This window comes from Urtica dioica, chromosome 8 (genome assembly GCF_054948205.1).
Source record: "Urtica dioica subsp. dioica isolate 48M chromosome 8, U.dioica_male_clone48M_v1_H2, whole genome shotgun sequence".
Taxonomy (NCBI): Eukaryota; Viridiplantae; Streptophyta; class Magnoliopsida; order Rosales; family Urticaceae; genus Urtica; species Urtica dioica.
This window is the reverse complement of record NC_142763.1, coordinates 10,495,082-10,519,867: the sequence shown is the minus strand read 5'-3', so window position 1 is coordinate 10,519,867 and position 24,786 is coordinate 10,495,082. Positions and strand designations below refer to the sequence as shown.

At 38.6% G+C, this 24,786-nt stretch overlaps 3 protein-coding genes and 1 long non-coding RNA gene across 6 annotated transcripts; 3 read left to right on the top strand and 1 right to left on the bottom strand.

Moving 5' to 3' along the window:
* The first annotated feature begins 4,190 nt into the window (after nt 1-4,190).
* LOC149387990 (uncharacterized) lies at nt 4,191-6,803 on the top strand. Its single transcript, XR_016300964.1, has 3 exons — nt 4,191-4,484; nt 5,375-5,568; nt 6,508-6,803. It is a non-coding gene; the product is annotated as an uncharacterized LOC149387990 (long non-coding RNA).
* Nucleotides 6,804-8,427: 1,624 nt separating this feature from the next.
* Nucleotides 8,428-12,388, top strand: LOC149387989 (cytochrome c biogenesis protein CCS1, chloroplastic-like). 3 transcript variants are annotated; one of them, XM_089623716.1, is made up of 10 exons: nt 8,431-8,948; nt 9,467-9,686; nt 9,795-9,906; nt 9,997-10,269; nt 10,602-10,867; nt 10,960-11,116; nt 11,254-11,337; nt 11,431-11,567; nt 11,705-11,806; nt 12,155-12,388. In XM_089623716.1, exons 1-9 carry the CDS (start codon nt 8,531-8,533, stop codon nt 11,721-11,723), a joined length of 1,686 nt encoding a protein of 561 aa, XP_089479842.1. In that variant the 5' UTR covers nt 8,431-8,530; the 3' UTR covers nt 11,724-11,806; nt 12,155-12,388. The 3 variants fall into 3 exon arrangements, with proteins under 3 accessions (XP_089479844.1, XP_089479842.1, XP_089479843.1); XM_089623717.1 differs by having other exon boundaries at nt 11,431-11,573; XM_089623718.1 differs by lacking the exons at nt 11,705-11,806; nt 12,155-12,388 and having other exon boundaries at nt 8,428-8,948; nt 10,960-11,066; nt 11,431-11,571.
* A 2,105-nt stretch (nt 12,389-14,493) lies between these two features.
* LOC149387988 (limonoid 21-O-acetyltransferse-like) lies at nt 14,494-16,379 on the top strand. Its single transcript, XM_089622304.1, has 2 exons — nt 14,494-15,795; nt 16,260-16,379. Exons 1-2 carry the CDS (start codon nt 14,494-14,496, stop codon nt 16,377-16,379), a joined length of 1,422 nt encoding a protein of 473 aa, XP_089478430.1.
* Nucleotides 16,380-18,499: 2,120 nt separating this feature from the next.
* LOC149387987 (transcription factor ABORTED MICROSPORES-like) lies at nt 18,500-22,054 on the bottom strand. The gene is made up of 8 exons (XM_089622303.1): nt 21,954-22,054; nt 21,667-21,867; nt 21,478-21,556; nt 21,326-21,394; nt 20,714-21,241; nt 19,672-19,947; nt 19,397-19,573; nt 18,500-18,667 (listed from the first exon to the last, which is right to left on the bottom strand). The coding sequence occupies exons 1-8, from the start codon at nt 22,052-22,054 to the stop codon at nt 18,500-18,502; spliced, it is 1,599 nt and encodes a 532-aa protein (XP_089478429.1).
* Nucleotides 22,055-24,786: the final 2,732 nt, after the last annotated feature.

The window sequence follows — 24,786 nt, the reverse complement described above, 5'->3', positions numbered from 1 at the left end:
GTTCAGGGTCATCTTCGAAGAAGACCCAATCTGCTGGTGGATCACAACTGTCCCAATACAGTAGATGCGGGGTAACGCACGTAGGTGAATGTTTTGCCCGTAATCTGGTGTGCTACCGTTGCGGGAAAGAGGGTCACCTGTCGCGGGTATGCAAAACTCCGGAAGAAAGAATCCCCGCCTCGAAAGAGCAATCGAAGGTTAATGCGAGGGTGTTCTCTATACGTTAAGATGAAGTTCGAGCAGGATCGTCGAATACGGTCGCATGTCAGATTTTCATAGACTCTTTCTCTGCATATGCATTGATAGATTCAGGAGCTACGCATTAGGAAGTCTGATCAGCTAGGTGGAAATAGGAAGAAGTTTTTGTATCCGTTCTTGATGGCTGCACCTTCCGGAGATAGATATCAGTTGATGTACTGGTATGAGAATATGCCGATTCAGGTCCAGGATCGGATACTAAAGGCGAACTTGATCGAACTGGAAATGGTAGACTATGACGTAATCCTCGGAATGGATTGGTTGGACAAACATTATGCGTTTATTGATTGTCGAAAGAAGTCTGTTTCATTTCAGAAACCGGGACTAAAACCATTCCAGTTTCAAGGCTCATATCGAAAATCGAGTCTTCCGGTCATATCGGTGTTGAGAGCGCTGAAGTTGATACATCAAAGGTGCGCTGGATATCTTACGAGTGTGATAGATATCACGAAGGCAGCCAAAAGCCGCAAGACATCCCTGTCGTGAGAGACTTCATCGATGTCTTTCCAGAATACCTCCTGATTGCGAGGTTGAGTTCAATATCGAGCTCATTTCAGGCACAGCTCCGATATCGAAAGCTCCATATCGTATGGCTCCAGCAGAATTGAAAGAACTCAAGACGCAACTACAAGAGTTGCTTGACAAAGGGTTCATACGACCAAGCCATTCGCCTTGGGGAGCGCTAGTCTTGTTCGTTAAGAAAGCAGATGGTTCTCTACGGCTCTGTATTGACTACCGTGGATTGAACCAAGTGACGATCAAGAACAAGTATCCGTTGATGCGGATCGACGATCTTTTTGATCAACTGTCAAGGGCGACAGTGTTCTCGAATATTGACTTGCGTTCGGGATACCATCAGCTGAAGGTTCGAGATGAAGACATCTCGAAAACTGCTTTTCATACTCGATATGGTCATTATGAGTTCTTAGTTATGTCGTTTGGATTGACTAACGCCCCGGCAGCGTTCATGAACCTGATGAACCGAGTATTTGAGGACTTTCTGGATAAGTTCGTGATCGTGTTCATCGACGACATTCTAATCTACTCGAAGACTAAAGAAGAGAACGAACAGCATCTAGAGCTAGCGCTAAGCAGGCTGAGGGAAAAACAATTGTATGCCAAGTTCTCCAAGTGTGAATTTTGGCTGGAGCATGTTGTTTTTCTCGGCCACGTGGTCAGTAGCGCAGGAATCATGGTAGATCCGGCCAAAGTGGAAGCTGTGAAGCAATGGAGTCAGCCGAAAATGGTAACATAAATAAGAAGTTTCTTGGCCTAGCGGGCTACTATAGAAAGTTCGTGGAAGGATTTTCTAAATTAGTCATGTTGTTGACTCAATTGACTCGCAAAGAACAAAAGTTTATCTGGTCGGAAGCGTGTGAGAAAAGTTTCCAAGAGCTGAAAAGACGGCTGACAACGGCGCCAGTGCTCACAATTCCACAGGGAGAAGATGAATTCTCCATCTATTGTGATGCGTCTAAGCAAGGGTTGGGCGCAGTACTGATGCAGTGTGGGAAAGTCATCGCATACGCCTCTCGGCAGTTGAAAGATTATGAAACTCGGTACCCTACGCACGATCTGGAGCTTGCAGCTGTCGTTTTTGCTCTGAAAATATGGAGACACTATCTATACGGAGTTCATTGCGACATTTTTACGGACCATAAGACGCTTAAGTATCTCTTTACTCAGAAAGAGTTGAATATGCGGCAAGGACGTTGGATGGAACTCCTAAACGACTACGACTTCGATTTGCATTATCACCCTGGTAAGGCCAATAAGGTAGCTGATGCTCTTAGTCGTAAGTCTGTAGCGACCTTAGCAAGTTTGGTGGAAACCTCCCTACATCTGAAAGATGACATGCAGCAGCTAGAGCTTCAGCTAATCACAAGCAGGTTAGCCGCTCTTAGCGTACGTCCAATGTTTCTGGAACAGATCAAAGATGGTCAGTACGCAGACGAATATCTTCTTGGGAAGATGTTTGAGACCCAAAATGGTAACGAGGGTGATTTCAAGTTAGATGAGAACGATGTTTTAAAATGTAATGGAAGAGTTTGTGTGCCATCTAACGAGGAAGTCAGAAAGCAGTTGATGGTGGAAGCTCACGGGACACCATATTCAGTACATCCAGGTGTGACAAATATGTATCAAGACTTGTAAAAGGTATAATGGTGGCCAGGAATGAAGAAAGATGTAGCTGAGTTTGTTCAAAAGTGCCTAACTTGTCAACAAGTTAAGGCAGAGCATCAAAAGCCAGCTGGACTGTTGCAACCACTTGAGATTCCACAGTGGAAGTGAAAGCAGATAACGATGGATTTCGTGTCAGGTTTGCCAAAAAAACCACAGCTGGTCACGACTCAGTCTGGGTCATTGTCGACAGATTAATCAAATCAGCTCATTTTATGCCCATCAAGACCACTCACACTGTGGATAAGCTCGCTGAACTCTACATAAAAGAGATTGTTCGTGTACATGGAGTTCCTAGCTCAATCGTCTCTGACTGTGATGCTCGTTTTACGTCCAAATTTTGGAAGAGTGTACAACAACATTTGGGGACGCGACTGAAATTCAGCATTGCATTTCATCCCCAAACTGACGGTCAGAGTGAACGCACGATCCAAGTGTTAGAAGATATGCTCCGAGCGTGTGTTTTGGAGTTCCACGGCTCGTGGAGTCGTTATCTTCCCTTGGTCGAGTTTTCGTACAACAACAGTTATCAATCGACGATTGGGATGGCACCTTATGAAGCACTTTATGGGCGAAAGTGTCGCTCTCCAGTTCATTGGGATGAAGCTGGTGAGAGCGAGTTCATCGGGCCTGAATTGCTCGAGTGGACCACCGAAACGATCAAGAAAATTCAAGCCCGAATGAAGACCGCACAAAGTCGTCAGAAGAGCTACGCAGATAAGCGTAGAAGACCTCTAGAGTTTGAGGCAGGAGAGAAAGTCTTTTTGAAAGTCTCTCCAATGCGTGGTGTCATGAGATTCGGGAAGAAAGGGAAACTCAGCCCGAGATTTGTTGGACCTTTTGAGATTCTGGAACGAGTAGGCAAGGCAGCGTATCGCCTAGCCCTACCGCCATCTATGTCAAATCTTCATGATGTGTTTCACGTATCGATGTTGCGGAAATACTTGTCTGATCCTTCACATGTACTACAAGATCAAGAGGTTGAGATTTCTCCTGACGTCAGATATGAAGAACCAGCCGTTGCAATCTTAGATCGCAAGGAGAAAGTCTTGAGGAATAAGACTATACCTCTAGTCAAAGTACTGTGGAAGAAACACTCCGCAGAAGAAGCTACTTGGGAGCTTGAGAGCGAGATGCAAAAGAAATACCCTGCCTTGTTCTAAGTTTCGAGGACGAAACTCTTCTAAGGGGGTAGGGATTGTAATATACGAACTTTTGTAACGCTCGAGTTAAGAATTTGAATAAAATAAACGAGTTTATTTTGAATCAAATTCTTGTTGCACATGAGGCGTCCTTAATTTTTAAATATCTTGAAAGAAAAATAATAATAATAAATATATTTAAGGATGATGAAATTTCGGAATAAGGATATTCGAGTAAACTCGATATTATTTTCCGAATAAAATTATTCGGAACACAGTTGGGGATTTGAAATCTCAAGAGTGAAAATAAATTCCGAAGTCCCTTAAATATATTTAAGATGACGAGAATTAATAAGAAATTCTCGGTTATTTTTCAAGATTTATTTTTAAGGACGAGTTTGAGAGGATTTAATTGGAAAGGACTTAAGTGCAACAAAGTGAAGGACGAGAGTGAAAGAAAAAGATTTAAGAGGGGTTATTTCAGGAGATAGGTGGCCCAATGGAGTGCTGCCACGTGACGATCTTATCCTCTTCTTTTCTCCTCTCCTATTCGGCCACGTACCCCCTTTTTTCTCTTTCTTCTTTCCTTTTTCTTCTGCGTTCTTCTCTTCTTCTCCTTCTTCATTCGCGCGAGCCACCTGCAAAGAGTAACAAAGAAAAAAAAAATTACAAGCAACAAAAGCTTGCTCGGCCATCATCACCGATCCTCTTCACTTGCACCCGACCTCAACCTCTTCTTCCTTTCTCCTCGTCGAGCGTCATCATCCTCCAGCCGAGCTCTCCTCCGCGCGCGCCACCTGAGAAGAAAGACGAAGTCGCCGAGAGCCACGGTGACGCCGGAGCAAGGGAAAACACCGGGGAAGGCGTGGTCGCTCACCGGGGAAGCTAATATCACGGCTTGAGGTGAGGATTTCATCTCCTTGGTTTGATTTGATTCTAGGGTTCATAGAGTCAAACATTGGGGGTTTTTGATCCGAGATGAAATCTGAGTTTTTGGTTGGTTTTGATTGTTCATTGAGCTTGATTGGTGATGATTATGAGATGAATTTGGTGATTGAAAACGAATTTCTTGGATTGGGTTTGATTTTGGACGAAAATGAATATGTTTCGGACAGGGTGATAAAACGGACGTGGGCAGTCCGATCTGTTATGCGTTTATGTTTGCTAGTATTTTTCCTGGATAATAGATGTTATGAGCTTTCTAAAATGACCAAGAACGTAATAATCCGTGGAGTATTGAAAGAGTTATGAATTTTTGAAATCTGGTATTCAAAGCTGTGAACTGCTGAATTCCAGAACAGCGACCCAATATTGCGGGCTGTTTTTGAGATAGCTTTTCTGGTCATATGTAGGCTTATAATATATCGTTAGAAAGGTACGGAAGTTAGTTACGTTCTTAAACTGGAATCGTTGGATTTCGAGTTGTATAGCTCGAGTTATGATGCATTTTCCAGTCGCTGTTCAAACCAGTCCGATCATGTGCAAATTTTGTTTATGTGTTTGAATCGGGGACTTGAGTCGAGTTTGTGAAATTGTTGTGTATGTTTGGTATCGATGAGAATATGATGTGCCTTGTGTTTGAATATGGATACGAGTGTTTGTGCTCGTTTGGTTGTAGGATTGCTCGTTGTGTCTCCGGAGTTGTTTGGTTGTGTGACTTGCTTAGGTCCGGGAATAGGGTATGTTTCGGGCTCGTTGAGTTGTCTCGAGAAATTTAGTTTTGATTTCGGAATTTATGTGAGCTTGGAATCATGAATGTGACTAGTTATCGAATTCCGCGAAAGGGATTACAGAATTAGACGGGCGAGCGGGAACCGACAGAGTCAAAGGCAACGAAGCAGGAATTTGAAGTTTCAAGGAAAGTGTTATCGATGTTAAAACTCGATTTACTCTTCCTTTGACGTTTCGACAAGCGTCAAGTATTCCGGAGAACGTGAAAAGCAAGACATCGCTGGAAGTTGTCGAACTTTCTGTCGAGCTGTTCCAGGTAAGTGTGGAGACATAAGTCAACTACTTACCAAGGGAATAATCCTGTTTACGTGCATTTATGTGTTATAATAATAAAGAGTAGGAAAAAACCTTAAAAGACACAAACACTGAATATTAAGGCTTCGGCCACTCTTTATGGAAAATTTTAGTTGGGTTTTTACCCATAGGTTCAAACGCTAACTTGAACCAGCCACGTTGTTGTTTTGTTGTAGTTAGATCCCTCTGCTAACCATAGAGTTTGGCTAGATCTGAGGTGACAGGAGAGCAAGTTGGACTCTCGGATTCGAGCCGAGGGTAGAAGTACCAGGAGTCACGTCCTGAGTCTTCAATCTAAAACACTTAACGAGCATGAAAGGGAAACCATAATTCTTTCGGGATTAATCCCGATACGCTCTCCTGTTTGTAATTAGTTGTATACTCTATAAGTTAGAGTATCCAAACAATAAATAATGTTGTCGGTGGTACCCACGAGTCACGACTCGTGTTTAGGACTAAGACGGTCCTAGTGGCGCTGAGTACTCCCCGGGAGCTGCCAAGAGCACCCCGTTCTTGCAATGGGAAAGGTCGCCACGGCGAGCCCATTTGCTTTGTCATGACGGCACGTAGCGCCGGCGCCCAGACGAAGATGGTACCACTAGTGGATCCCAGACAGTCTTAAAACTCTAAGCCACTGATGACTACTGCTCGAAGTCTGAGGTTGGCTTCTTGTCATTCCAAGGGTTATAGCAGTGGATGTTGTATAACCTTGTGGAATGGCAAGTGATAGCGTAGAGCGAGGCCCCGCGTTAGGCATGCTCTTGAATCATATGCATTTGCATTCTGCATTTTTATGTGTTTATTTGCACGTCACATGGCATTAGTTGTTTTTCTTTTCCTAAGTTAGACTCCCACTTACTGAGTCAATCGACTCATAGTTTTATGACCCTTGGTAATGTAGATAAGGGAAAAGCTTGTAAGCGGGAAACGAGATCGAAGACCGAGACCGAGCACGTATTGCCTTGACCTATGGGCTATGGGGTTTCTTAACCGGGGGTTAGTCTCTTTTGTTAAAACGTTCCGGAACGTATTGTATAGGAGTCGCTATAAGACTCTAAGTTATAAAAGCGAAAAATTTCCCCGGATTTTCGCAAACTATTTGAATATATAAAAGTATTATGATCTATTGTTTAATATGAAAAATATGAGAGTTGATCGGTCGCGGCTCGTGGGCGAGCTGTCGCTCGCGGGTCGTGACACTATGGTTCTTGGGGATGAGGTTCGGGTTTGAGTCCGAGCTTTAAAAAATTTATTCAATAAAAACTCAGGCATGGGGATGAGCATATGGCCCGTACTCTTTCTCAAGCCAAGTGGAGGCCCAGATTGAAGCATGGCCCATGCTCTTTTATGGGGGGTTGAGATCGAGGAGTAACATAAGGCCCAACTTGGGACTAAGACTATGGTTCTTGGTGATGATGTTCGGGCTTGAGTCCGAGCTTTAAAAATTTGTATAAAAAGCTCAAGCCTATGGATGAGCATGGCCCGTGCTCTTTCTTAAGCCAAGTGGAGGCTTAGACTCAAGCATGGCCCGTGCTCTTTTATAGGCGGTTGAGCCCGATGAGTGACATAAGACCTAACTTGGGACTAAGACTATGGTTCTTGGGGATGATGTTCGGGCTTGAGTCCGATCTTGAAAAAATTTATATAAAAAAAAAGCTCAAGCATGAGGATGAACATGGCTCGTGCTCTTTCTCAAGGCAAGTGGAGGCCCAGACTCAAGCATGGCCCATACTCTTTTATGGGCGGTTGATCCCGAAGAGTGATATAAAACCTAACTTTGGACTACGACTATGGCCTTTGGGGATGAGGTACGGGCTTGAGCCCGAACTTTAAAAAATCTAAAAAAAAAGCTCAAAGCGTAATATTCACTTTCAATCCTTACAATATATTTTGTTTAATCTTAAAAATTATATCATCAATAATAAACTTAAATCAAAGTCTAAAAACATGTTTTATAAATAAAAATTATTCTTACAAAAAAAATAAAAGAAGAAGAAGTGTTTTTATGTATAAGTATATATTTTATTTTAAAAAAGAATATTTTATTTTAAAAAAGAATATTTTATAGTCTATTCTAAAATGGTTGAGATAGGCTTGACTTTTTTTCAGGGTGTGAGGGCTCAAGCCCATGTAATTCCCTTAAACAAGCTTAATTCGGCCTTATTGTTTTTCAAGCCGGGCCATACCAGCTTAAAATCATTGAGAGTAATTTAGTTTTTAAACTCATAAAATCTTTCAAACTATATTCTAAATTTATATATGAAAATTACATATTAAAATTATATTACAAACTATATATGAAGAAGAACAAAAAAAAAGTGGATAAAACGACAATCTTTACTAAATTTATATATTAACACTATATACTATAATTATATATGAAAATTAAATTAGAAAGTTTATAATAAAACAAGTATATATTAATATTGTATTAGAGTTAGAGTAGTTGAAGAGAGTATTTGAAGAAATTATATGAGAAAGTTGTGAGGAAATAATGTGAATAAGGGTGATATTTATAGGAGAAAAAAAAATCAGGGGTTAAAAAATAAAAGAATAGAACAGATGTTGAAATCAGCGGAAACCACTGGAAGGAACATTTCCGTACCATTTCCACTGATTTCCGCTGGTCAACGGAAGGAATAATTCCTTCCACGCTTTATCATTCCAAATGACCAGGTTTACTAAGGTGTAACTAGCTAAATTGAAATCTTGAAACATTGACGTCCGTATAAATTTTTTTTTTTAATAAAGATCAAAACCTTAAAATAAAAAAAAATAAAACAAATAAAAACCCGGAATTTAGGATAAACTAAAAGGACACGTATATGGTCGTTAAGTCGTTACATCATCTTTCTTTACACACCCCATGAAGTCTGAAATAATCATCAGTTCATAGCTTCGGGGGGGAAAAGAATCTACCATCAATGGAGTCACTAATCCACTCAGCGACTCTCAAACCATCGCTCCACAAATTCATGTCCCCCAAAACCGCCTTCTCTCTATGCAGCCCCGCAGGAGCCACGCCGTTCAATATTCATCGCATCAGAAAGACGACGACCACCACCACCACCATCTGCGGGCTTAAGAGCTCTCGAAGAAGCAGCCAAATTACGAGCGCGACGAACAGGAACAAGATCTTGCTGTCCGAGGAATCTCCGCCGCCATTGTCGGAGGAGGGATTGGACGGAGACGGGGAAGCTCCGGGCGAGGGAAAGAAGAGCGCGAACAAAAACGGAGTTTTGAGAGCTGCGAAGAGACTTCCAAGGAAGATTTTATCTCTTCTTTCTAATCTTCCTCTGGCAATTGGAGAGATGTTCTTCGGCGCTGCTCTCATGGCTCTCGGTTTGTCGTTTATCCTCTCACTCAACATTTCAATTTGGGTTTTGGAAGTTCTTAGCTAAGATTAGGTTAAGAAAGAGCACGTACGTATTTCTTGCTTGGTAGTGATTTTTCGAGCTTTTTCTTTTATTTCTTAATCTGTTCAAATTAGATAAAACATTATTGGGAAATTTTATAATGCTCTTCTTTTGGAGCTCGTTTGAACGCTTCAATTTCGGAATTTTAAGGATTTGGTCTGCTGAGAAAATGTACCAATTCTCTTCTTCAATATGGGAAATTCAAGAATTTGAGCTGAGAAATTGTACTGATTCTCTTCTTCAGATGGGGAAATTCAAGAATTTGAGACGAGAGAATGTACTAATTCTCTTCTTCAATTTGGGAATTTGAAGGACTTGAGCTGAGAAAAATTATCAATTTACTTCTTTTATTGCTTATTTAAAAGCTTAACCTTTCGGGTTTTTTTTTTTCATTAAATCTTATCAGAGAATGTGGGCTCAAATCAAAACTTTATCTTGAAACAGGAACTGGTGTTGAACAAGGAGAGGCGCCGAATTTCTACTTCGAAAAGTACTCGGAAGACAATCCGGCTTTCGGATTCTTCACGTGGAGATGGATTCTTCCGTTTGGGTTCGACCACATGTTCTCGTCCCCCATTTTCCTCACCACTCTCGTCCTCCTCGGTGCTTCTCTCATGGCCTGCACTTACACCACCCAAATACCCCTCGTCAAAGTCGCTCGAAGGTCTCTCTCTCTCTCTCTCTCTCTCTCTCTCTCTCTCTCTCTCCTTTGAAATACTCTAGCAATCCATAACGGTAGATATATAATCGACGGTCCTTCATATATAATCAGATGGAACTTTCAGCATTCTTCCGAGGTTATCCGTAAGCAGGAATTTTCCGAAACTTTGCAGAGAGCCTCCATACGAGATTTAGGCGTCATTCTCATGGGATCCGGATACGAGGTTTTATTCAAATAGATTCTCGCCTTTTTTATTTACCAATCCCATTAATCGACCTGGATGATAAAATAGAAAGTCTATAAAACTATACAGGTATTTGTGAAGGGGCCGTGTTTGTACGCGTTCAAAGGACTTTCGGGTCGGCTTGCTCCGATCGGAGTGCACTTAGCGATGTTGCTCATAATGGCGGGCGGTACTCTGAGCGCCTCTGGGAGCTTCAAAGGCTCGGTGAATGTGCCACAGGGACTCAATTTCGTCATGGGAGACGTGTTGGGCCCGACTGGATTTCTCTCCAGTCCTAGCGACGCTTTCAACACCGAAGTCCACGTCAACAGATTCTACATGGATTACTTCCCCACTGGAGAGGTTGGTAATAGATTTATGTTGTATGGGAAAATTGCTTCAATAGGGTTAAGAAAAGAAAACAGAGATTTCTTGAAACCCAAGCAAAGAAATACGGATCACACTTAGTTCAACGAGAGTTTGAAAGAAGAAGATAAACAATGGAATGCGAGACTTATGCTTGCGTACGCTATTTATAACATCAGTACACATGAGATAACTTGACTCATAAGCTAATTACTGCTATCATCCAACAGCTTAATCATAGATTCTCTTTGTCAATAAATATATATATAAACAAATAAATAATTGACTTTGATCTGTGTACCCTTTTTTCTTTTTCATTCATGTACCAGGTTTCGCAGTTTCACACCGACCTTTCTCTGTTTGATCTCAACGGTAAGGAGGTGCTAAGGAAAACGATCAGCGTGAACGACCCTCTAAGGTACGCTGGGATCACCATATACCAGACCGATTGGAGTATTTCGGCGCTACAAATAGTTAAGGATGATCAAGGACCGTTCAACTTGGCCGTAGCACCGCTAAAGATAAACGGAGACAAGAAGCTCTATGGGACCATTTTACCCATCGGTGATCTCAACGCTCCTGATGTTAAGGGAATGTAAGTTTACATGTTTCTCTCGCTGCTAAAAAAAAAGTTAAGAAAAATACCAAGTTTTTTTTAAGTAATCGTACTTGTTTTGTGCCACTCAGATCAATGCTTTTACGCGATCTACAATCCGTGGTGTTGTACGACCAGGACGGAAATTTCGCCGGGATTCGTAGACCAAATTCCAATCTTCCCATCGAGATTAATGGAAGTAAGATTGTTATAGAAGATGCTATAGGGAGTACCGGCCTCGACTTAAAGGTAAAAAAAAAAAAAAAAAAAAAAAAAAAAAAAAAAAAAAAAAAAAAAAAACTCGTTATAATTAATGTGATGTTACATGACTTATTGTGTTCACTTTAAACTTAAACATGGTTTTCTTTCTTTCTTCTGTTTTTTAGACTGACCCGGGTGTCCCGGTTGTATATGCTGGCTTTGGTGCTCTGATGCTTACCACTTGCATCAGCTATTTGTCTCACTCACAGGTGAATTTTCTGTCTCTGTATGAGCTCTTGGGGGGAAATAGTGGTTTCACTGACTTTTTTTTTCTTTCTTTTTGGGTGAACAAAAAAAAAAAGATATGGGCTTTACAAGACGGAACATCGGTGGTTATAGGAGGAAAGACTAATCGAGCGAAAGCCGAATTGCCAAATGAGATGGATCGCTTGCTTGATATGTTGCCTGAGTTGGTTGATACGCCTCCCCAAGTGACTCGGTAGAGGTTCGATTCTGATCAGCGGATATCATAGCTTTTTATTTTATTTTATAATTTATTAAGAGATAATATTGCTAACGACAATGGACAGTTTGAGTTTGGTATATAATCCAGATTTACCATATGCTTCTTCTCAGGATGTATAGAAAGGAATAAAGAATATTTGAAGCGCCAAGGCTAAGGCTTAAGTCATAGGAAATAGATCATGGAGGCGAAAATGATGTAAACAGCAACATCAGGTATCATAAATTATTTATTTTTCCGATTTTCCAGAGCCTTGTTTTATTTTATTTTTCTAAGATACTGATCCTTTTTTGAACTATCGTATGGGTTGGTACACGAAATTTGTTGCTAACTTGAAATTTTTTATATTGTGCAAGTTAGTACTTACATAGTAATAACTTGAAAATAATCTGATGAGCTGAACTTGAACTTATTGAAATTAAGTTGTTTATGTAGTAGTAAGTGATAAATAATCTTATGTGTGGATGTTCAAACGTAAACAAAATTCAGCACAGAAAATAGAATAAAAAAGGTGTGGTCATAACCGTCATATAATTACATGTTGGTCCTAATTTTGATCGCAGTTTGGAGACGAAGAGCAGAAGGTAAGGTGGGGCTGATTTCTTTGGTGGTGCATATAATATATATATAGTCTGGAGTCTAGACTCGAAAGAGAAAAAACTTTCCTAAAATATCTGATGTTTTCAGCGGACATTTAGAGAATTCCAGACAGCAAATGGCTTTAAATGTAATTTTATTAATGTTTACGGTTCTTTTGTAATTTATTAAGCTTTCAGGGTTATTTTCGTATTCATTTAGAGTGGCATACATGTAATTACAAAACTTTGAAAGGGTTTATTCGTTCGGTTGCTGTAGAATGAACATTAAAATTGTCTACATTGTATAGAAGTAATATGAACATAAAAAATCATTCATTCATTTTTAAATCATTTTTTTAAATCATTCATTTTTAAAATCATTATTTTAAATCATTCATTTTTCACATTATCAACTAGTTTTGAGTTAAAATTTTAAATTTTAAACAGCCCAAAGGGATGCGAAGTGCATGTCCCCTGGTGGCTCTATCTCTCTAAACTTAACCTAGAGCTCCAGATCTAGTTTCCTCCGCCGCCCCTCTGGATTCGGACGCGTCTCTGGGCAACCCAACGACTCTATTTTTTCATTTTCTTATTTATTTTATATCGTTCTTTTATTATTGTTTTCAGCGGTGTCGTCGAAAATGTCTTAGGCGTTTTGCTGGACCCCGATCAAAACCTCAACGAAATCCCCGCCATGTTCACGCTCTCCGGCGGTGAAGGTTTTCTCTACGGCATTTCGTCGAACACCTCTCAAGCATTCTGCTGGACCCCGTACCGAAGCCTCCGACGATCTCCTTGTCCCTCGGGAGTTCAGAGCCACTGCGAACTCCGCCATCGCTGCCGGGAAGTCCCACTTGTGCGCGATCAAAGGGCCGTACTAGTCCGAGAATCCCGACCGAAATCTCATCACTCTTCGCTCGCCGCTTCCAAATCCTCTCTTTGCGCCATTTCGGAGCTCACCGGAGAGTTGACTTGCTTCGGCAAAATAGTCAACGGAAACAACAACCCGCCGATCAAAACCCGATTCGTTTCCCTCTCCGTCAGTTCTCGACACTTCTGTAAGATCAGAGAAGACGATCACAGCGTCGAGTGCTGGGGACTCTGCACCGCATGCTCTCTCTGCCAAAACAACTCTTGCTGGAAGTATTTCTCTCGAAGACTCTAGTTGCAGACGAGTTCCAAGAAGAAGATTGAAGAAGAAGATGAACTAAAGTTTTTTTTAACTTCTCTTTAACGATAGGGGCATTTTTTATACTTTACTTTGTCACGTGCTAAAAACGTGACCACACACTCAACGTCCGTCAAGAATATGTGACGGAAGGACTATGTTTGTTACGATGCAAGATTTTAGGGTTGGCTGTGTACGGTTTTCAAATTGATGGGCCATAGTGTTACACGTGCAGGAGTTCAAGGGGCATTGCTGTAAATAATCCTTAAAGTATAGCTTGTAGTGTACCGAATAAGTGCACACCCTTTAGAAAGTGGGCAAGCTTTTGCTTTAGTTTCCTTGCAGGTGGGTCCGGCCTGGACTCGAGGAAACATATCTATTTTTTTGGCATTATAGACTTATACACTAATGTTTAGCATTTCTAAGTAAATACCTTAACTTAAATATTTTATTTTTATAGCTTTTAAATATTCCGTCAAGTGGAAAATGTAGATATATGGATGAGCAAATCTACGTTTTTTTATTTATAGATTGAAATACCAATTTTGTTATACATAATCACATTACCCATTTTCTTGAGAAAATCATGTATCAGTCAATAATTACTATTAACAATCAGCTAAAAGACCAAATTAAACCCAAAATCCAATATTAATTAAATGAACCGACGAAGAGGAGTGTTAAAGATGGCATTGGCAATCGATACCTTATCTCAAATTGATAGCTTGCTTACAGTCATATGAGCACACTCACAGAGTATTAATCAATCCTATCCACATACCTACAATTCTTTCCAAAACCCACCCCGCCCACACATATATTTAGTAATTAATAGACAGTTTCTACACCAAGAAATAAATACCACGTGAAAGTTAGATATCTTAATCAGATAAACGACGACAAATACTTATTTCAAACTTTAAGACGAAAAAAACAAAAAAACAAAAAATTACAAAAAAGGAAAAGAGTTGCTCTACAAAGTTGCTAAATAATTCCTTTTACAAAACTTCAAAGATTCATTTATTATAATATCCGTCTTCAATCAAATCTATATGTGGGCATGGTAGCGTAATATTTATAGAAAAACCAAAGTAATTCAGAAGATATACATACCACCTCGAAGTTACGGAATACAAATATTAGAGTTTCGATAGAAATGAAGATTGAAGTGGAAGTAACCTCGGAAGAGATCATCAAACCGTCGTCGGAAACACCTGACCATCTTCGCCGCTACACACTCTCTTATCTCGACCAAATATCTCCCAAAATGTACAGTCCTCTAATCTATTTCTACGAGTTGAAAAACGACCGAGCCGACGAGCCTGGGATCAGCGAGATATCGAACCGAATAAAGAAGGCTCTCTCTGACGCCCTAGCCTTGTATTACCCGCTCGCCGGCCGCGTCAGAAAAGACCGGTTCGTCGACTGCAATGACGAGGGAATCTTCTTCTCCGAGGCCCGAGTCGTGAGCCCTCACGAGCTCTCCGAGGTAATAAAAAACCCTAACCCTAGCGAGCTCTCGAAGTTCCTTCCGTTCGAAGTCAACAAGATGAACGAGTTCGCCGCCGGAATCCGACTCAACATGTTCTCCGGCGGAGGCGTGGCCGTCGGAATCTGCGTCTCCCATCAGCTCGGCGATGGTCTCTCTCTCATCAGCTTCATCAAGTCCTTGGCCGCCTTATCCCGGGGCGGCTCAACCGCCATCGAGAAGCCAGTTTTCGCGTCGGCGGAGCTCTTCCCTCCTCGGGACGAGCTGGTTCTGGACCCCACCTTATCGATCACGACCCAGGTCAAGTTGCAGATGTTCTCATTCGACGCTCCGGCGATCGAGGCGATTAGGGCAAAGTACGGTAGCTGGGTCTCCCGGGTCGAGGCATTGTCGGTTTTCATACTCTCTCGCCTTCTCTCGGCGAGTGAGGACGGGGCCGAGGAAGAGAGAGAGCGGGTAGTCATGTTGGCCCACCCGGTGAATATCCGACAGAAGCTCGACCCGCCGCTCCCGATGAGCTCCTTCGGAAACATCCACCGCGATGCGTTCACGATCATCCGCGGCAGCGTCGTCGCCGATGGCGGAGAAGTCGCGAAGAGGATAAGAGAGGAGATAAGGAAAGTTGACAAGGAGTTTCTCGAAAAGATGAGGGAATCCGGGGAGGACCCGAATCTGAAGCGTGTGGTGGAAGAAATGAGGAGGGTAGAGATGGAAGGCGGCGAGTTTCTCGAGTATAGCTTCAACAGTCTCTGCAGATTTCCTCTTTACAACGCCGACTTTGGGTGGGGCGAGCCTGCGTGGGTCAGCGCGGCGGCGTTGAATTACGACAACGAAATTAGCTTTTTTGACTCCAAACGCGGCGGTGGAATTGAGGCCTACGTGAGCTTGAAACCCGAGATTATGGCAAGGCTCGAAGCTGACGTGAAGTTTCTTAAATATGCAAATTTTTATCACGAGACCAAGGATTTGGTTTGAAAATTTGAAAAACATGCATGACTTACGCTTGGTTTTTTTTTTTTTTTCCTTCTATCACGTATTTCATGATTAATGCCGTTTTATTATTGAGTTTGTTGTGTGAGTTCTTCTTTATTTCGTTGATGATTTGCCGTTATTTTGATCTCTTTGGCTTTTTCTTCTTATAACTTCTTAGTTCGTTATCAGATTATTTCAAACGTGTAATGATTTGTTAATGTTTTTGTATTATTAAATACGAGTTATTTTATCCAAGACTATGATAACAAATGTTATTGAAAATATTTTTTAATGATATTTTGTGATTAATTAGTTAAGAGATTAGGTACATGAATCCCCTGAACTCTAGCTCTTGTCACAAACCATCTCAAACTTTACTTTTCCACAAAATTAACTATAAACTCTCGTTTTACTACACTGTTGCCCCTTTCGTCCAAAACAATTCTCATTTCTTTCGGCAGGAAGCGTCGCATTCAACACTCGGGCCCGAGCCCGCCAAGTCCAAGAGAACGACGCCATCCGAGAGGAAGCTCTCCCCGCACCCGTACAAGGCGATCAAGACGCACAAATGGAGCGAATGAGACGAGTTTCTTCCATCTCGCCGGCGTTGTCGCGAGACTCGCAGGACAAGGCATTCTCATCGAGATGTCTCGACGAGCAAGTTGCACCGGAGTACATTCCGTTAGGACCAGAGATTGAAGACTCGGAGCAAAATACCGATGACAACCCCGAAGGCGAAGCACCCGAGCCCCTTCATGAGCCCCTTCACACTTGAAAATCCATTTAGACATAGCAAAATCATGTGTTACAAAGTTTTTTATTTTATTTTTTGGGGTGTGTGTATAGTTTTCAAGTATGTTGAAGGGCAACACAACGTGTTCGAGGTAGGCGAAAGCACGTACAGATCGTGCGACTCGAGCGGGGTAGTTTTGTCGATGCACACGACCGGGAACGACAGAATCGAGTTGACTGAGGCGAGGAAATATTGGTTCATATGCGGCATCGTTAGTCATTGCCTCGGAGGAATGAGGTTCGGGATCGAAGTGGGGCGATCTCGTAATTCCACGGAAGATATTGTACCGAACGGTTCGCCATCTGGCGCACCACCACAGGTTACGGTGGCCCGGAACTCCAGTGATTGCTTGTTGAGCAAAGGCTTGGGAAATTGGGTTTTGTTTGTAACCTTTTTCGCTTTTCTGTTTGCTCAAATTTCACTACCGCTGTAAAGAAAATATAATGGTTTAAAGTGAATTTTTTTTAACTGTCGGTCTATTTTTAACTATTGGTAGCTATATCCGTTGGTGGATAGGGAAAAAAAGAGCAGTACATTGGTTTGTGTTAAATGGCTATCAAGAAGATGTAAAATACTTTTATGACCATAAGAATTTTTTGTAACACACTAGATTGGCTGTAGAATGCTATGGTGATATTTTTATTATTATTTTTTTTTTAAATCAGATGGCGAAATTGAATTATATATGACACGGTAATGTGTGTGATCATGACATATATATATATATATATATATATAAATATATGCTATGGTGATATTAAATTTATTATTTTTTTTAAATCAGATGGCGAAATTGAATTATATATGACACGGTAACGCGTGTGATCATGACACACACACATATATATATATATATATATATATATATATATATACACATCAAATTGTAGTTTAATGAAACTGTTAATCGCCTACATAATTTTTTCATATATAATTTTAAAGATAATAAAATGATAAATTGATTATACTTAAATTAACCTTATGCCCCCACCGATGCCGCTCTCTCTAGATCCGTAACCTTAACTGTCTCATTTGTCATCTGAAAGAGAGTGCAAATTACATAAGCTAACAATAGATCACTTCTCATTCTTATTTGGAAAGTGGAAGGATTGATTAATATGAAGGGATTTTACTATGAAAATAAATTTATTGTGTTGTTTGGTAGAGAGGAGGGAAAACAAAATGAAAGGATTGAAGCTTTCCGTGGCACCCACAAAAAAACTATCTCTCTCAATTTAGAAAGATCGAGAAAGACGGAAACAAAAAAATGAAAGTAAATAATACAAAATAATGGCAATTACATATATATAATTTAATACTATAATTATTATTGCAAAAATAATAGCAATTTAGTAATTTAAGTACACAAAATATCAACCATTCCTCTCTATTTTAGTTTATACCAAACAAACAAATGAATGGATTCTAATATTTCATCACATTATACCAATCAACTTTTTAAAAATTTATAATTCACAATTTTCTTTTTCTTTCTCTTCCCTCCTTGTTACTCCATCCATTCAATTTTCTATCATCCCTACCAATCAAAAGCCTAGTTTTATATGACTTTTTCTTTTCTCAATGTTATAGTTTCATTTAATTTTCCGTTTACAGTTTCATTTAAAATAAGGCAATATCATCTTAAATTTAAAAATAAGATATTTATCGAATATTTGAAAGTTAGAGGTATATGTGTAATTTCTTCTCAGAAAGAAGGCTAGTAAGTCATTTCGCACCAGTAAAGCCTAAAATGACGTCTTACCAGCATATACATATCAATAACTAATTAAAGAAAATTAAGACCGAAAACAAACTAATAGAATAATGATTGTCAACAGATATTAGTTAAGGTGTACTGAATAATTAGAGAGAAACATCAATGATGTGAAATTATAAATAAATAAATAATCAGTAGGTTTGTTGGTGATGAAGGTGTTGTTGATAGTCAAGGAGACTTCCATTTCCATTTTCAGGGGGTTTAGACATGTCACACAATCCTCTTGATGGATTCCTTGTGAACTCCAACAAGATATCCCTCAAGTTATCAGCTTGGACTACCATTTTACTATCCTTCTTCTGCCACCCAAGAAACAAGAATAAAAACAAATGAAATTGATTTCATATCCCATTATAATAAGTAAGATATTGATAACTAGTTGTTACATTTTACAAAAAAAAAAAAAAAAAGCAAATAACCACGTTTTATGATTTCACTGATGATAGGTAAAAATAAGACTATTTTAAAGATTTTGAAGGTTATTTGATTACTTTGCTATCAATAGCAAACTAAGTTACATATCAATCTGGTCACTCGCTTTTTTCTAATAAGTATTATTACTTATTTAATGAAACCATAGTACAGAAGAAGGAGAAAGGAATAAAAAAGAAAAGAAATGATTAAATATTTTTTAGTTGTGTTTGATATAGATGAGAGAAAAATGATAGATCTATGAATTATTTAGAAGTATATTTGCACAAAACAATATTTTTTCTTTTAAAATTGGAAGAATTAAAAATGCTGAGTCCGATAATTTCACAATACCTCCAAAACCTTCACCCTTTTTCTTTTTACCCTCTACCAAATAACTACAAATGTCATATTAATAATAAAAGAGAATCATCTCTCTCTCTCTCTCTCTCTCTCTCTCTCTCACACAAAAACTCAAACACAGCTTAAAACAAGATATCTAATTATAAACTACCATGTCTACGTCAAAACTCATAACTTGACAAATTAAAAACCAAAGCAATAATAATAATAATAACTTGTTTCACAAGAAATAAGAGTTAACCAAAGGAACATACCTCGACTTTGAGAACGTTAGACACAAGGTTTCTGAAGGTGGTGACATTGGCATTAGTGACTTCTAGTCCCAAAGAGTTCAGAGCCTCCAATAGCCTCACGAATCTCCCGGGCTTGTGCTCACAAAACACCTTCACATAGAACTCATTCCCATCTATTTGAGCCACTTCAACTTGGGGCTATATATAAATCATATTAAATAAACAAAAAAGTATTTAGTAAACATAATTGAGTATTGCCTTTAGAATTTATATATTTATTTACTACCAAACTCTACCTCCATTTGTGGCGCCTTGTCATTCGCAGTGGTATCAGAGTCGAGGTTTTGTTTCGATGCGGTTATCTCATTGTTACCCGATGCTTCAAAGGAATAAATGTTAGGGGACTCGGAATCGGCCCCAAAATTCAAAATCTCAGACTTGGGATTGTTTCTTTTTCCGTTTGCTCCGTCGATCACGGAAAGTTCCTCGAGCTCATCTTGAAGCTCTTTTTCTTGTCTTTTCAAGTCCTTCACGTACTCTATTGCGTCACGAAGAATCGAAGCCCTATCCAACTATTCGTCAACAAAAAAAAAATATAAACAATGTGTACGGATGATCCAAGTTTAAATAACAATTAAGATTCTTTAAGTTACGAAATATGAGCACATCTATGTGGTATCAAATGGGACGACCGGATCGTTTTAAATGGTTTGGATAAATTGAGACCACCCCAATAAGAAAACAAAATTATGGAGCAATAAATCCATTTTGACCGTTTGTTCTAGCTTTAACCGTTTAAGACACGATAATTTTTATTTTAATAGTTTAACTAAAAAACATCTAAATTAAATAAATTATCATTAGTTGTGATGAAAAAAAAAAACATGCTGAAAATTAATATATTTAACTCAAACTCGATATATTCAGCACCAAATATTAAGTTCAAATGCACTAAAGTTAAACAAAAAATTATTGACAAAATGAAGTCTCGGAACAAGTCCGCAATCCGACCTATACATCAGTTTCAATATAGCAATATGAACTGGACTGTTTATTAAGAACGAATTTAAGATTAAAAAAAAAAGGGGGGACTAGATTAGTAACAATCATTTTGGTCTGATTTATGATTTTCAGATTATTTTTTCAAAGCCCTCAACAACGAATAAATAAAAATCGAGCTATTTTTTTTAACATTTAGTGAAAATAGTCATAAAACAAGTAAATTTCTAAATCCGAGTTTTATAAAATATTTAGGAGTAATTATTTTCTATGTTAATGGCAAGTACATATATAGTGAAAATAGTGATAAAAACAATGAGATGAAGTTGGTTTAATTACCTTGGAAATATTCGGAACTAAAGACCTAAGAGTGTAGAGCCTCTCGTTGAGCTTCTTTCTGCGCTTCCTTTCAGCGACAAGGTTTTTGCTCTGCGGCCCTTTCCCCGACGACGACTTTCTGCTTCCGTGCTGCTTATTCCCTTCGTTGTCTTCCTCGTCGCTGCAATCCGACATCGAGTTCGACCGTTCTTGCCCTCTCTTCGCTCCCTTGTCCTCCGCCTCCAAAAACGACGCCTCGTTTCTCGCCCCGAACTGCACTGGGATGTCGTACGGCGACAGGTTCAGCCCCTCGAACGCCGTCGCCGGCGACACCGGTGGCTTCTCTGCTGTCGCTGTCTCTGTTGTGGGGTCCACTATTTTGTCCGACTCGTCGTTCATGACGAACGCTCTCGACGATTGGATTATTTGATCGTTCATGTCGATGATGAAGCTTGCCGTCGTTGCGTCGTTTTGATGATGATCGAGTAGTGGCGGTGATATGTTGCATTGCGACGTTACGAAATCAATCACGTTTGGGTCTTCTGGTATCTGTGAAATAAAATAAATATGTATTAATTAGTTTGAAACATGTAATTCATATTCACGAATGTGTGTGACTGACTGTGAACATACTTGCTTGTTAACGAAAAGCTCAACCAACCCTCCTGCCATTGGAATCAAAACCCTGGTCCCACTACATTCCTGCAATATTACTATTAAGTTAGTAAATTCCTTTATCTACAATAAATATCGTTATAATTAATTATTTACTAGATAGAAGTAACCTCAAGAAAATGGGAGCCTGTGACACTAGAAGAGTTTAGCCAACTGGGCTGGTTTGATATCAACGTCTGTGCATAAATTCTGTTCATTTGGAGAGGAAAAAAGAAAAAGTCAAGTTATGATACAAAATCATTATCTGCATGCTAATAATGGTACTTAATAAGTGAAATGAATTTATAGTAAATACATACCCAGAGTCCAAAGGCATGGAAGTTGGCAATTGGAAAAGAAGGTCACAAGAGTTGGTTCTTGGGTGTTGAAACATGGTGTCTCTGCATGGAATGAGTGGCGAAACTGGGAAAAGAAGTTCTTCATCTCCACAATTATTGTTATTATTCGCTTCTTGTGAGGTTTCAGCCCCACCACAACAACAATTCATCCACTCAACAAATCTGTAACAATAAGACGCCATCAATAATGTCACAAATATAACATTTTAATCATATATATTTCTCTACTTGATTGATTTATATATAACCTTTGGTCTTCACTTAATTTCCATAGGACACAAAAGTCCCACCCTTTTGATCCCACGAGAGGTCTAAGACTTTCCATCATGTTTTGCATAAGCATGTACATATCACCTGCAATAAATAAATCAATGAGAATATTATCTACCACTAGCTAACCCTAATTATATACGCATTTTTTTTTTTTTTTGGTAATGAAAAACTTTGCTACCTCTTTTGGTTGAAGGAAGCAAGTAATAAAAGCATAGGCAGGTTGGAATAACAAGCAGAATATATAGGCAGCAGAAAATACAAAGGAAGACCTCCATATATATATATGTAAATGAGTATATATATGCGTATGTATATACATATATATATATGTGTATGTATGTATATATAATATATATATATGTGCCTACGGTGTGTGTTTGTGTGTACATACAAGAATGATAAATCTTCGAATCACTCTATGTATTGTAGACCCCACTTTCAAAACCAAAAGTACATAGCGAAAATCAGAAAATAGAGAAACAAACAAATTAAAAAGAAATCATAATATACATTAACCTCTTAAATTGCCATATGATATTGGTAGGTGAACTATAAGCATGGCATGAAAGACTGATTTTATTAACGAATTAAATATAAATAACACCCTCTATCCTTTGTCAATTAAGTATTCAAGGGTATACAAATTATCATTTAAAAAATAATTAAAATCAGAAAGTGATAGCAGGACTATATTGCATGACCTAAAAGTGTGGCGTTATACTTTAACTACCTTTAAGTTTTTCACTCGCTTGGGGATTAATTTTATATATTTCATGTCTCAACTACTCTCGAACTCTTGAACCCGAAACGGAAAAAAAAAAAAAAAAAAAAACCGCGTAAGAAAAGTTCACAGAAGGAAACATATATATTATATTGAAGGCTTGAAATTTATAACTTTAACCCCGACTATATATAGACGAATTGGTATTAAGTTTTTCCAACTACTTTATATATGTCGCATGTCACGTTTTTCCTAAATCTAACTCTTTGATTTTATGCTTATGAACAAGTCTGAAATGGTGCTACGTTATTCATCCTAAATTGAAAAAATTTCCCCCTTTTGAGAATAAATTTCCTTTTATGTAACAAAACTTTATTCTCCTCCTTTTACTTTTTCTGTTAGAGAGTATACTTGAGAGACGAGAAGATAAGAGAGAGAAATAAATATATACATAAGAAAATAAAAAAAAAATATTTTTAGTTGGTAATGATGAGAGGGTGATATCTGCATGACCCAACTTATTGCCTACAAAACCCTAACTACCTTTGCTTTCGCTGAAGTTTTTTAATGTACATTTTGGCTTAATATTTTGTTTCATTTTCCAACTACTCTCTCAAGCTTTGTTTCGCATTTGGGAAACAATATACACATTAAAGTCTCTTCTTTTAGTTAGGTATAGTATAGTCTGTTATTAGTCTAGTTAATTAATTGACGATACACTTTCTTTGGAAAAAAAAAAAAAAAAAAAACTATATCTGTTCCAAAGCACTATTTTTAGTATAATCAAATATTAAACAACAATCTTGCAACATATGTGTACATTCCTTATACATCTATATGTTATACATGGATCCGTATTGTTAGTGATTTTTCTGCACGTGAAAAGGCAAACGCTGATTTAATAATTATCATACGTGCAAATAACCTTGCTAGCTAACCAACATATAACAAAATTAATTTTTTTAGAACAATAAGTCATAAACGATGATATTGTCTAATGGTACTACTACATATATATAATACCGTTATTTATTTTTTCTGTAGTCAAAATTATAAATTGACCTCTTTTTAAACGTGATGATTGTTCTTTTTTTATTTTTATTTTTTATGTGAAAAATCTCCTATTACTTTTTTTTTTTTTTTGAAACAGACCACCCCCAGGAACTCTTAGCTCATTCGTAAGAAGAGCTGGGGGGGGGGGGGGGGGGAATTCATTCAACAAGATCAAACGTCAAAGCGTTCCGCACAGGGGGCGGAACCTCCCCTGACTCACAAAACCCAAAAACTTCAGAATTCACAACCCATTTACAAAGGCTATGCAACTCCATTTAATGTCCTACTACACCACAAGAACTTAACATCAACAAACTCTTTTGCTAATTCTAAAGTTGAATTAAACAAAGGAATAACAGACTAAAAAGGGCTGTCTTTCGATCCCGCCAAGCTGTCCATGACGATTTTGTTATCACCCTCTATCTCCAAACGCCTGATGTTTCGGAATCTAGCCAAGAGCAAGGCCATCTGGACAGCCTTGAGTTCAGCTTCTGCAATAGAGTCCGCTTCGATACGGACTCTTTTAAGTGTGGGCCTTAAACTCTTTTTCCATTAAGAAAAACACTTTTAAGCTTAAAAAAGTTTGATGACATAAAAATTCTTGAAATACCCACTTTCCATAAATACCGATTTTTCAATATTAATTTCTCTAAAAAGAAATCCGGAAATAAACAAAATAAAACCTTAAATATGGCTATAACCTAAGAAAGAGTATTTAGTTATGACAATGAATATAGACTTTGAATCTTTTATAAACCTTTAAAAATTCAAATATTTTATTTCAGAACACAAAATCTTTTATTTAAAAAAACAAGAGTTCTTTAAAAAGAGGATTCACAACAAATCAGAACAAATTTATTTGATATCCTTATAAAGTAGGATTTTCAATCATAAAACAAATCCAATAAATTTTTTTAATTTATAACTGATCAAAGTAAATAAAATATTCCCATATAGAATATTATGAACATAGTCCATATTTCATCGAACCAATGAATCTAACTTTATTTTGATAATTACGAACATGTTCTTGA